This window comes from Rattus rattus, chromosome 12 (assembly GCF_011064425.1).
Source record: "Rattus rattus isolate New Zealand chromosome 12, Rrattus_CSIRO_v1, whole genome shotgun sequence".
NCBI lineage: Eukaryota > Metazoa > Chordata > Mammalia > Rodentia > Muridae > Rattus > Rattus rattus.
The window spans coordinates 56,586,622-56,600,945 of record NC_046165.1 but is presented as its reverse complement, the minus strand read 5'-3'; the positions used below and the strand labels follow the sequence as shown (position 1 = coordinate 56,600,945).

Sequence of the window (14,324 nt, the reverse complement as noted above, 5' to 3'; positions counted from 1 at the left end):
GGAGGGACAAGGGGCATTGGCTTCAGCTAGCATTCTCTTCTCTCACAGTCTCTGAAGACAGACAGCTCGGGGAACTACAAACGAGAAGCAGTGCGCTGCCTCTCTACCAACTCCCTTCCTTCTTTCTCCTTTAAGTAACATATTAAGCTGGGGTCAGGGGTGGTCCCAAGATCCAGGGGACAATTGAGAGTGGCTCTCTCATTAAAGACTGAAGTCTAAAGTCAAAGATTAAGCAGTCTTGGAGTGTCTCGAACATTTAAATACAGAGTCAGAATATAAGAACAGAGCAGTCATGGCTCCTGGTGTCTGCCTAAGGGAAACCAACACACACATCCTCACAAAACTGGCCTGTGAGAGTTCACAGCAGCAGCATGGTTGAAAGATCTAAACAGCTCCGATATATCCATCTGATCATCTGATGATGTGTGGATGAGCTGTGGTGTGTCCATGCATTGGTGCTAACTGAAAGAAAAGGAAATGGAGTACTAATGCTTGCTATAATGTGCAGAAACCCTGAAAACACTGCACTAGTCAGAAGAAGTCAGCCACAAAGCCCCCCCACACACTGCTTGGCTGCATTACTATGAAAGTCTAGCACAAACAAACTCACAGAAGCAGAAAGCAGGTATGTGTTTGCCTAAAGCCAGGCAAATGCCTGACAAGTGGCGGGGATGGGAGTAATGAAAGTAGACCGTGATTGGCAGTTGCTCAACTCCCTGTATAGTAACGCTTAGTAAATAACCCCGGAATCGTAGACTGTGTGTTGGCAAACTGTGTGGCGTTCGAGTTGAATCTTAATAATGCTTCTGTTTCTGATTAAAAACAAAAGCATATGCACTAAGCAAATCCTCGTGCGGCTGTAGAGGGCAGCAGATCTCTTACCTCACCTGCATTCATTCCAGGCTTTTGCTGAGGGCCTACAGCATGTCAGAAGCTATGCTGAGCACCTGGAGGTTAAGCAGGAGACAGCTGTGACTCTGCTCTTGGGGACTAACTCGTGGAACCAGCTGGCAGGAAGCAGCCATGGAGAGTCCTCAGTGGCATTCTGTTGTGGGTTGTGGGCTGAAAAATGTCTGGGAGGACTCAGCTCCATGCCAGAACAGCACACAGATATCAGGTATGCTTGTCTCAAAGGTGGGGTAGGGCAGAATGAAGAGAGGGAGAGTCCCCACATCACCAACAGGAAGCTGCAAGATATAAAGCCCCGGAGGCCAAGAAATGGTGCCAGCCTTGCCCTGGCATTCTCTCTGGCAGCACCATGGGCGTTTCCATTCTGTTTATTTGTTTAAAAGGAAGATGGGAGCAGGGAGGGGGAACACACACAAGTCATTGCTCGGCATTTCCTGCAGGTCTTATGTTTGCAAAGCACTCCTGCCCTGGAGTCTTCAACTGCCTGAAGTAAAAAAGGAATTCAAGACTCAAGCCAAGAACTCAAAGTACTAAGATACAAGAGCCTTCCCCTGAGTGTTGGACACGGCAGGCACTGTTAAAAAACGAATCCAGTAAAAGAAACGATATTGGGAAAAGAAAAATCCGATGTCAAAATCCGTGTGAAACTGACATGTCACTTGGAGGTTACTCACTCTCTATGTGTTCTGTTTCCTCACTTGCACCAGGACACAGGTCCACTTTGAAAACCCAGTAGGTGACATCCTTCTCCAAGAGCCCAGCATTCTGCGACTGACATTCAAATGCTCCATGGTAACAAGTACAAGAGTTCTTCTTGCTGGCTGGGCCTGACCATCCCCATCATGCAATGCCAATGAGGCTTTCTGTGTGGTGCTCACCGCATGCAGCACTTCCTGTAGGCACACTGGACAGAGCTGCAATACACTAGGAGCACCTTGGGCTGGGATTTGGAGGCTCAGTTACACAGGATTGGAAACAGATGGGATTTCTGTGTCCGTTTCATGTAAGTACCCCATGAACATCCCTAATCCAAAACTCCAAATTCCAAAACGCTCCGAGAGTCGACATGTTCTGAGCACAGGCATGATCTCACAGGTATGATCTCACAGGTGGACTACATGCAATAGTAAAATTATTTAGAACACTGTATAAAATTATCTCCAGGCTATGTGCAGAAGACATATGTGGGAAAAAAGGAGATGAATTTACAGCTAGGTACTACGAAGTATTTCACTATGCATATTCCAAAATCCAGAACAGTCTGAAAGCATAGACTTCCAGTCCCAAGCACTCTGGATAGGAGATCCACCAGACAAAGTATTAAGAGTGAATGTACTCAAAACCACTACTAATACAGACTCTGTGAGAACAGCGTGCTTCAAATAGCTACCACAAAATATATTAGAGCCACATTAAAAACTTTCCAAACCAACCTCTTTTGAGAAAACAATCTTAAGAATGCATTTTGGGGGTGGTATTAACTTTATGTCACATCAACATCAATACTCTATTCATCTCTGATGTGATCTATAGGGCAAATAGGAAGCCCTCCCCCTCCTCACCGCCCTCAACACACACACACACACACACACACACACACAGACACCCCACAAAGAGAGAGAGACACAGAGACGAAAGAGTTTTCTAGTAAAGAGGGAAGAATTTCCACCCAGAACTTGTGGTGGCTTCTTGCCTGGGGCATTTGCTGATGTAAGAAAGGATGCTGGAGTGGCTTAAAGTAGCATTTCTAAGGACCTTATGGGGCCAGCAGGACAAAAATTAGAGAGCTGAGCCTCACAATGAGTTGGCTGTCATTTCAGTAAGGCATAAAGCTTTAGCATGGGTGAAGACAGTGATAAAAGGCTTAATAAGCAGGGCTTCAAATGAGATGGTTAGCACAATTCTAAAACAGTAGGCATATATATGGTAAAAACAGGTTTGAGACTGTATAGAGCGAAAAGATTCCCATCTCTACAGAGACAGAAACTACAATCATGGTGAAGAACTCAACACAGTAACCAAACAAGGCAGACAAAAAGTTAGCACCCAGCAGCCTGAAAAACAGGTACAAGTAATCTGGATCCAAATGTCACCATGGAACTTATTTCTCAACGATCCTTAAGCATACATTTCTTTAAGCCCAGGTGGAAGGTATCAAAGTTGAATGTGTGCTTTTTACTTGCACAGTGGAAAAGTATGTCCACAAACACCACAGTATTTGCTTACCTGCCCCTCTAACAAAGGACTGATCTAGTAAGGTCTAAGGGGACTAATGGTTTCCAGACACAAGAGTCCTGAAACATGTACATCAGGTGTCATAAGCAGAGCCCTAACGCAGAACCAATGGCTAGTGAGGTCCGAGGGTGATAGTTAAAGCAGGAACACAGCTGGAAGAGTCCACATGGCCCTCCCCGTCTACTTGTGGCCCATGGGAGCCTAACAGCTACAGTGGAGCTGTATGGAACGGAAAGCAAAGCCTGGTGTAAGGACCCATGACAGCAGCGCCCCGTGCAAGCCGGCAGATGAACTTGCTTCATCATTGCCAAATCCTGCTTCCGTTTCCCCTAGGCTTCCCATCTTTCCCTCTTCTTGAATCAACCAGTCTTAACCTGGCGATCTGCACAGGCTTGTAGGCGACACTGTCCCAGAATTTACCAATGCAGAGTGTCTTTCCCAATAAGCTTGGCTCTGAGGGGGAAAAAAAAAATCTTCCTAGCTTCCTGTCACCATCTCTTAATCCTAACTTTCACTGGGTTGCAATAAACTGGGCTCAAAAGTTTGTTCTCTGCCTTGCTCTGGAGCCTTAGTGGCTTGGATATACTTTTGTTGTTCCAGGGTTTGGGACTAGAGATGTGGATTCCTGGAGGAGGTCTCCTAGGATGGGAGGTAGATGCAGGCATGCTCTGTGCTTTGCACAGTGTTAAGAATTGCTCTGGTTGGACAGAACCGCTTCCCAAGCCTAAGCTAACTGGAGGAAACAGACACACACAAGCAGGACCTGCCGTGATAGTCCTGACCTAATTCTCTCAGAGAGTCTCGGTACTACCACAAAGCCCTGCCCTCATTCTCCCCCAACCTGGAAATGCTAGGCACCAAATAGAAAAAGACAGCCCCGAAATGGCGATGCTTCCTGCCATCTACCACAGGCCTGATGCTCTGAGTGTGTGTGTCTCCCTAGCCACCTCTGCAGTTAACTCTTCTGCATCCAGTAGCAAAAATCTTGATTCTGGTGTCTGGGCATACCCACATTCCCATGAGCTGGCTGTGTTGAAAAATACCCTCTGTACAGGACTGTGTGACCTTAGGTACTTCCCAGGCTTTCAGGATTGGCCCCGCAGCAGGAAGAGTAGAGCACAGGGATCCTAACACTAAGTGCTTCGTCACTAACGACCTCCTATTGATTCTTTGTGGGCCCCGCCCAGCAGGAGGCCGCTGCACTCACCCTCATACATCTCCAGGATGTGGACGGTGTCGCCGATCTGCAAGGACAGTTCCACGTCTTGAGATGCATTGTAGTTATAAATTGCTGTGAATGAAGAAAAAAAGGGGAGGGGAGATTAGAAGCCACACACGTTTAAAAGTTACTGCCCGATAAATTCGTTCTAGCTCGCTTCTCTGCTATCAGGATAAAATCCTGACCAAGTTTACAATCCACCTTCTGGAGGAGCCAAGGCGGGAGCTCAAGGCAGGAACCTGGGAGCAGGAATTGAAGTAGAAACCATGAAGGAACATTGCTTACTAGCTTGCTTCTCCTGGTTTGCTCAGTTACTCTACTTATACGGCCCAGGCCTACCAGCCTAGGGATGGTACTACCCACAATGGGCTACCCTCCACCAACCAACGAGTTCCCAGACCAAACAAATGCAGAATTCATCAGCTTAGGTTCCCTCTTTCCAGGTCTGTCCAGTTAACCCCCAACACTATCCATTCCAGTACTGAACAAGGCAGCACATCTGCTGGATGATTTCATGCCATCCACTGTATGGGAAACATTAAACCGAGCTGTATGTCCTCCAACATGCTGACTGGTTGCCTAATACACACCACATCCTGTGTCAGATAAAAAAACATAGATGTCGCCTCTGTTCCTAGGAAACATGATAGTCTAGTGGGAGGAAGAAAGATATCAAATGTACAATCCGGATCCCAGAAATAACTCTTTAGTTAGACTTGGGACAACACTACCAAAGAATCCAGGCTAAAGAATACAATGAGAACTTCTGTAGGTCAGTCCCCTTGTCCATGAGACAACAGCCAACGTGAAACTCATTCAAACTTATGGTCTTTTAGGGCACAGGGGGAGTGGTCTCTTGGCTTCCCTGACGTGGTGCTCAGCAGTGACTTGAATGCATTTGAGTGACATCTGCCTCTAGTAACGGAGTGATAAAGGTCACAATGCAGGGATGGCACCTTGTCCCAGGCCTCATACTGTAGTGACCCTAGTACTCCATAATTCCGAGGACCATGTTAAGTCCCCAGAACAGAAAGCAGCAGACTAAACCATGACTAAACTGGGGAGGAAGAGGCCAGAGCTTTACATAGGTGTTTTACCATAACTCCACAGGAGTGACTAAGAAGCATATGGAAACACGTTCAGTGATATTAGTCATGAGGGGAATGCAATTCAAACCCGCCATCAGATGCCACACACACCCCCTAGAACGACTGCATTTAAAAGGATGTTTGCCAAGACAACACAGCAGCTGGAACTTACAACCTTGGCTGGCAGGGCTGCAAAATGGGAGCCCCTTTAGAAACAAGACAGGCAGTTTCTTAAAACTTAAATAAACTTACAAATTTATTTAAATTTGTCTAAATTTAATTTATTTTTATTTTTAATAAAAAATTAAATTTACAAGTTACTTAATAATTAAATTTAAATTAAGAGTAGATTAGACTCAGCAAATCCACTCCTAGGAGAATGACAGAAAGAAGAAAAACTACATCGCACCTACACAATACCCTTAGCTCAATGTTGGTAGCTGCTGCTTGGGGAAGAGATTTCCAAACCAATCTCCAGGAGCTGTGTGTGCTGCTTCATCAGGCAAATGGAGCTGAGGATCCTTAGTTACTTAGGGTGTTTTTTTACAAGTTGAAGAAAGATGAGAACGCATGGAAGCTGAGATTTGCTGTGACCTAACTAATTGGAACGGCCAGCCACCACTGGGAGCCAGCAGTGGCATGGGCTAGACTCTCCTGGGAGTCTCCAGGGGCATGCAGACCAGTCCACACCTTCATTTCAGAACTTTGGGCTCCAGAACTTGAGATAACACATTCCTGTTGTTTCGAGCCATTGAATATGCCACCATTAGTTACAGCAGCCACTGGAACCCAACGTGGCTATGCTGTACACAACAGTAAACAAGATGAAACACCTCAGCTACGGCTGGGTACACAAACTATGTATGGTAGCATGTGCTGTGATGTCTGCACCAGGTAGACTGTACAACCCCATCCTGTGAGGAGAGGAAAACTCAGTGCTACTCAGTCTGTTACAAACCGTGGTGTGGCCCAGACACAGCCTAAGCATGCCCTCTCCTATACTGTTACCCAAGATGACTGACTGACCTAAAATGATGTAGGTGCTAGCAGGCAACACCTACATTGCGTCACTTAAGAAACACGGCCTGTAAAGTTTCTGCCCCATCAACATGAGGACCTGACATTGGAACCCCAGCACTCATCTTCAATGCCTGGTGTGGGCACAAGTGCACCTTGCATAGGGTACGTGAAGGCAGGAGGATTCCTGGGGCTCACTAGTCAGCCAGTCTAGCCAGTCATGAGCTCCAGGTTCAGTGAGAGAACGAACCTGTCTCAGAAAATAAAGCGGAGAGCAATGAAACAAGACATCTAATGTCGATTTCCGCCCTCCACACACATTTATCCTATATGCCTGCACATGCATGTACACATGAACACATACACTATACACATACATATATACACATGCACACACACATGCACACCCAAAAAGAGAAAACGAGAACAAAAAAAATACCAACACATATTCAATGGACACGGTATCTCTTCCAAATAGTTCTGATCTGAAGTGAATCACACCTTGTTAAACAACATTGAGTCCCCATCCCACCACTGACCGTATCGTCTGGTCATTTATTTTGTATCACAGACTGTCCTAGAGAGTAACAAACACAGCGATGTGGCTCCTGAGCCCTGGTTAAAACAGATGGAGGGCTGGTGGTAATTCAGTGCAATGGAATACTATACAGCAACAGAGAAGAATGTATACAGACACGCCACAACCTGGGTAACCGCAAAGTACGCTAAGCAAAAGAAGACATACATCCCGTTTGTCTCTGGAATGTTCAGAACATGATGATCTGTCAGGCATTACAGCAAATGATGGGCTGCTCTAGCTGGGTATGAGAACGGACACTGAGCAACCTATCCATTCAGGGACTTCTTAGGGCGGTGGACACACCCCAGACTGAACTGTGGCGATAGTTAAATGGTTCCATCATTACTTAATAACATCACTAGACCGGGGGCTGGGAGGAAAGCTCAGTGGTTAAGAGCTCTTACTGCTGTCGTAGAGGACCTGGGTTCAGTTCCCAGCACCGATACCCACATCAAGCATCAGGGGACTTAACACTGTCTTCTAGCCAGATACCTGCTCAGAAGTGGTACACATAAATTCACACAGACACACAGACACACACAAACAAATAAACATTTCAAAAACCCATTAGGCATTGAAAATACATGGATGTGACCGTCTATATATTATGCTTCAGAGAAATGTTCTTTAAATATATTTCTTGTCTTTATTAATGGGTAATCCATATCCGCGTGAGAAAAAAGTACGAATGTGGGAGATTCAGCTATAAACAAGGAATTCACTGTAGGAGTCATTTCGACAAGTCTGAAGAGCAGGATGGCCATCCTCATATCCTACCCAGTTACGGAAGAAAGGTGTCTCATCCCTGCCTGTGGTGGGCACATCCTGTTCTCCTCTCCCTGGGCTTAGCCCGGCTCCTGTCAGAGTAAACTTGTCAGTGACAGAAGAGGATGAGCACACCACTGGGCTCCTCTCACAAGTGGCCTCTCCTTTATGAAGGAGGTCACAGTTCCAAACTGTGTCCTTCTGCAGGGCACTTGGAGAAGTACCCTAGCAGTCATTTTCTATTGCACTTTCAGAGTAGCCTGTGGTTTTTGAATAAGGACTGGCTGGGGAAGTGGGTTAGGAGAAATGACACAGAACGCAGGAGGAGCGAGTTCAGGCCTCCCAGGGCCTGTTGGTGTGTCCCCAGCCTCCAGCTGCTGCAATTGCACAACAGCTCAACTCCATCTGACTGCTATAGCTTGCTCCAAGGGTTTACCCTTGAAGCATGTGGTGGGTTTTCTACAGAAAACATGGCTCTTAGATTCCTGACACCACCTAGACTCCATTCACAGCTATCCACTGAAATGCTTCTTCCTGTCACCCCTCCCCCACGGAAACAGGAAGTAGGGAGGCCACTTTGTCACAAGCTGGGTAATGACCATCTTCATTCTTCCTGATTCTTAGTCATGGGAAAGCAAGCAGAGGATCTCAAAGGCAGTCTACTGCTGTCGGCTCCAGGTAAAAGCACCTGCCCAGGATGGCTGGAAACACAGGCATGCATATTTACACATAAACATGCATGTTCACATGTACACGCGCACGCACACACACAGGAATGAACCTAACCGCACACACAGGCACAAAGACAGACACATGCTCATGCATGTACACACGAGTGCGCACACACACACACACACACACACACACACACACACACACAAAGAGTAGCAATCTCCAAACATTCCAGTCTTTTTTTTTTTTAAGACTTATTCATTTATTATATATAAGTACACTGTAGCTGTCTTCAGACACACCAGAAGAGGGCATCAAATCTCTTTACAGATGGTTGTGAGTCACCATGTGGTTGCTGGGAATTGAACTCAAGATCTCTGGAAGAGCAGTCGGGTGTTCTTAACCACTGAGCCATCTCTCCAGCCCCAAACATTCCAGTCTTAATTATGCACTTTTTCTTCTACTATCTGTCAAATTCATCCTCTTCTCTAGTCAATACTCTTCTCTCAGGGGCTGGAGAGATGGCTCCACAGTTAGAGAGCACCAGCTGCTCTTCCAGAGGACCTGAGTTCAATTCCCAGCACTCCCAAAGGCGCTCATAACCATCTGTAACTCCAGTCCAAGAGACGGATGCTATGTCCTCTTCTGACAAACTCGGCACCAAGCACATAGTATATAGAGACACGTGCAGACAAAGTAGCTGTGCACATAAAGTGATTATTTTCTTTTTGTTATTTTGTCTTTTTTTTTTCTTTTTTTCCCCGGAGCTGAGGACCGAACCCAAGGCCTTGCGCTTGCCCAAGCGCTCTACCACTGAGCTAAATCCCCAACCCCGTGATTATTTTCAAAAAGACTTATATTCTCCTTAAAATTCACTGTTCAACTCCTGTCTTAACCACCGCCTCTCTCTTTAGAACAACCCAAATCTCACATCTACAATTCAATTTCACCAAACAGCCCCCTGAGCACCCCCTCTCCACCCAGCATGAGTCCCTCTTCTCTGAAGTCTCACAATTTTCCCCTTCCAGAAATATGAGTTAGTAATCACAGATAATCTTCTGCAACTGTCTGCCACAAGTAGGAGGTGAAGCCCTCCCAAATGTAGACCTGGCTTCAGGCTGCCTTTGGTCAACTACTCATGAATCACAGACATAACCCAAAGAGTAATCCAAGGTACAAATGACGACTCTTGTTTTATTTTGAGCATCACCCTATGCCATGTTATCTCTAACTCTTTGCAGCCTTGCCGCTGTATCTCTATATTCCCCATCACCCCAGGGCTGGCATTACAGACTTGTAGCCACATGCTCAGTGCATGCGATGCTGGGGATATAACCTAGGACTCTGTGCCTGCTCAGCCAGCATTCTAATGTCTGGCCATGGTTTCCACGCCTATCTTACATTTTAAGCAGATGGTTTGTCCTTTTTTTAATACCCCATTAGCCTATTTTCCCACCCCCACTCCTCCGTCCCTGGTCCCCTTCTTCCTTTCAAACACTCTTTCTACTTTCACATTGCATATACACGCATGTGGTATATACATATATACACATATGTGTCTGGACTCTGTCATTCTCAGGCTGGCTATTGACACAAGGCTCTACCTTTGTATCCATCTCCCTGCAAATACATAATTTCATCCTTAATTTTTAATGACTGAATTAAAACCTCCATTGTATATGCATACATTTTCCAAAAAATTATTTGTAAATATTATTTGTAATCCTTCTACAAAACACACAGAACATTCAGCCATCCGCCACTTCTTCCCCCAATGCAACTGTGCTTCTGCTTCTCTTCAAAATGGCACTCGTGGTTTCCCATGGCATAGCATCAGGCTATCAGAAATCACCTCTCCAGATGCTTGGTCACACAAGAAAGAAATATATATTTCTTTTCAAAAAATAAAACCAAAAAAAAAGATGTATATTTCGTTCCAACAGAGGCTGTCAAAGAGATTCCTACTGGGAACAGATTCCTTCAGCAATGTTCCTACAGAAATGAGCCAAAATACCAGTGTGTTCTACCCCATTCATGTCTCTGGGTAGAAGTGCAAACAGGACTGGTCCATCTCACTCACCTCTTGAGAGCCCCACCCTCCACTGCCCTCACCTGAGGACACCTCAGATTTCCCCTGGAGCTGCTGAACCACAGTTCTGCTGAACCGCACAGCTGGCAACTCGAGAGCTGAGACTACCAAGGGCTAGATTCAGCTCGGCAACCACAAAGTTCTTGGTGAGACTGCCCATTCTCCTCTGCTCAGGATGGCCAGCGACAGTAACAGTGTTCCCTGGAATAGTCTCGAAATAGAGACGAACCAAGACTCTCTTGCTAAATGGAAATACTAGCTCTAAAGCCGTCCTTGGTCATAAAAACCCATGGCTGGTGATCATCCTGGGCTAGCCTGATGCTGTTTTAAGAACAGGATTAAAAAGTAGTGTGCTAGGTGAGAAACTAATGCTTTCATTCTAGAACATGAAGAACTGCTACAGAGAAATCAGGGGACTGGTGAGATGGCTCAGTGGTTAAGAGCAGTGGCTGCTCTTCTAGGACCTGGGGTCAACTCCCAGCACCCACAAGACAGCTCACAACAGTCTGTAATTCCAATTCCAAAGGATCCAACACCCTCACACAGACATACATGCAGACAGAACATCAATCAATGCACATAAGATAGAAATAACTTTTTAAGATTTATTTTTATTAATTTATATATCTGTGCCTATGCATTGTATGTGTGCTCTAAGCCCCCATGTAGGTGGTGAAAATCAAACCAAGGTCTTTCATAACAACGAGAAGTGTCTTTAACCACTGAGCCAACTCCTCAGCCCATAATTTAAAAAGACAGGGAGAGAAGAAGAGAGGAAGGAAGGAAGGAAGGAAGGAAGGGGGAGGGAGGGAGGGGGGAGGGGGGGGGGGGGGGAGGGAGGGGAGGGGGAGGGGAGGGGGGGAGGGAGGGAGGGAAGGAAGGAAGGAAGGAAGGAAGGAAGGAAGGAAGGAGGGAGGGAGGGAGGGAAGGAAGGAAGGAGGGAGGAAAGAGGGAGGGAGGAAAGAGGGAGGGAGGGAGGGAGGGAGGGAGGGAGGGGAGGGAGGAAGTCAGGCAAATGCTGGGATGTAGCTCAGGGAGCACAGAGCACTAACATAGGTGGCCTGGGTTCAGTCACCAGCACAACACAAACAGGCATGGTGGTACAAGCTGTAACCCCAGTTCTGGTGAGGTGGAGGCAGGCAGGAGAATCAGTTCCCCCTTTCCTACACAGAAAGCTGGAGGCCAGACTTGGTTACAGAAAAGCCCTTCTCAAAACAAAACAACAAAAACCTAGAGGGAAAAGAGAAAGCTAGGGACAGGGGGAAGCTAGGAAATCCTAAAATTAAACAGAGCAGAATTCGAGACTTTCTTTTTCTCTCTCTCTCTTTTCCATTTGCAAACAGCATGCCTTTCAAGGACTTAACTTAATCTAGACCTCAGTTTCTCGTCTACAAAACAAGAACCAGACTGGATGACTCAAGGGCCCTTAGCTCCAGCCTCCTGATTCATGAAGTGACAATCCACGCCAGAGAAACGCACCGCTTTGAACTGGCAGGCACCACCACAAGCTCTTGTTTTGTCTGAGGAAATTAAACAAGAATAGGGAGTCTGCTGCATAAAAATTGCTTCCCTGACTGCTTAGTACAAGGTTGGGAGAGACAAATTGCTGGAATTCTTCCCTAAGCAGCTTACTGTTTATACCAGGAAAGTGTAGAACGGCAGAGCCAAACAGACAAGACAGTGTGTCTACAAATGTAAAGTAAGTTTGCTTCTCACCAAAGCCTAGATTTAGCTTTTTCTTTGAAACTAGGATTATGGGGGGGGGGGAGGCTAAAGATGAAAGAAAATTGAAAATTGCATAATAAGCAACCAAAAGAACACTTTTCGAAGCTACAATGAGGATCAGTTTTAAGGAAGGAAAGTCTGCTGGCCATGAGCTATAAATCTTTCTAATGAATTGAGATCTTTCATGAGTGCCCAAATTATAGTCCCCCGAGGAACAACTGGAACGTTTCATTTTTTAATAGATAGAATCTACAGAAGTATAATAAGCAAAGGATACAGTCCCAATCTGAGTCCTTTGTTACTCAGAATATTAAGGTGACTGATTTATTCATCTCTGTTTTTGAACCTGACGTATGTCTATGTCTCTGACTCTCTATCTCTGTCTCTGTCTCTCAGTCTCTGTTTCTCTGTCTCTCTCTCTCTCTCTGACACACACACACACACTCACACACACACACACACACACACACCCACACACACACACGGTCTCCTGCCTCAGTCCCCAAGGTAGAATAGGCGTGTACCACCACACTCCTGTTTTTTTTTATTTCATTATTGTATCATCTATCTGGGTTTGGCCATTAGTTCTATCAAGACTAAAGATTCTCAACTATCTTTGACCTTCACTCTGGCTTTAATGCACTAATATTCTAGATGACAGGCAAATGGATTTTTTTTTTAAATCTTAAATATAACCTCACAATAAGGGTTAGCTAGTGTCAACAACAGGTACAATACCAAGAAGTACAAAAAGTCTATTATTTCACACCAACAACCAGGTTTCAAACCAGCCTATGTGCACTGAAATAGTCATGTCCCATCCTGCTCTGATGTGCCTGAGCCGGGGGCTTTCAAGCAGAATGCCTGTTGCAATTCTTAACAACAGTGCCCTTCCCAAAGAGGAGCAGGAGTTTCTAGGCTTTTTACTTCCTCAACCCTTCAAAAGAACAGTGGCTGTCACGACCAACTTCAGAAGTCTCTTTTTTGTTATTATTACTCCTTTATGTGCAGTAGTGTTTTGCTTCCATATGTGCCTATGTGAGAGTGTTAGAGCCCTGGAACTAGAAGCACAGACAGTTGTGAGTTGCCAAGTGGGCATGGGGGATTGAACCCAGTTCCTCTGGAAGAGCAGCCAGCGCTTGTAACAGCAGCGCCTTCTCTCCAGCCTGAATTCCAGAAGTTTCTAATCTGAAGATCCAATGTAAGTTTATAGGTTGAATGTCTTGATCTAGATAGATATTAGCCCAACTATAGTTTACTGACTGGGTCTCTGGTACCAAAAGCCCACGAGCCACCTCACCTAAACTAACAGGGGATTATGTTTCATCTTTTATGAGAGGAGAGCTGAAACACAGCAATTCAAAATTACAGAATAAAAAGTCTGTAGGATACGAACACAGGGACTTTCCCCCCCACAGCTTCCTCATCTGAAGAGCAGAGGTCACAGCCCATTATTCATATGGTTTGTGGAGCCCAGAAAGGGGAATCTGTGCAGTGGCCCTTGGACTGTGACTAACACCTGGCAGGCACCGACTACAGGGCAGTCACCTGCCCTCTCCTTTGTCCCCTTCCTTTCCCTGCTCAGCTTCCAACTTAGAGCACAACCTCATCAGCATCCTTAAGGATGGACACTGTCACGCTCACCTGTGTTAGAAGCCACAGAGTGAAAACTGCCAATCAAGAAGGACTAGAGTAATCAGGGGACAAGGTAATCTTCAAAGTCCTTCCTGGGTTGCAGGACAATGGTCTGCATGTGATTTGGGCTGGGAATGCATTTTACTGCTGGCAACTAAGAGTTACCCAGGAGAAGTAGCCCTTCCATCTGGGATGTTTTTAGTATCTAAGCTCTCTCCCTTTTAATCTCTTCCAGGCACTTCCGTAATGACTCACTGGAGGGCCATTGTGTGAGTCAGGTCGGCAACACTCTTAACCACACCTCTCCATCTGAAGATCATTGATTGTTTGTCTCTCTGTTTCACTGACCTCTGCTCCTTTTCACTGAACTCCTTCTTGCTAATCAAACAA

The 14,324-nt window shown here is 45.8% G+C and overlaps 1 protein-coding gene across 1 annotated transcript in view; it reads right to left on the bottom strand.

The window, feature by feature from the left end:
- The window catches only part of Dock5 (dedicator of cytokinesis 5), a 179,610-nt gene that overhangs the window by 124,202 nt on the left and 41,084 nt on the right, over positions 1-14,324 (bottom strand). The window contains 1 exon segment of the mRNA XM_032918230.1: positions 4,352-4,435. Coding sequence (XP_032774121.1) covers positions 4,352-4,435 — 84 coding nt within the window.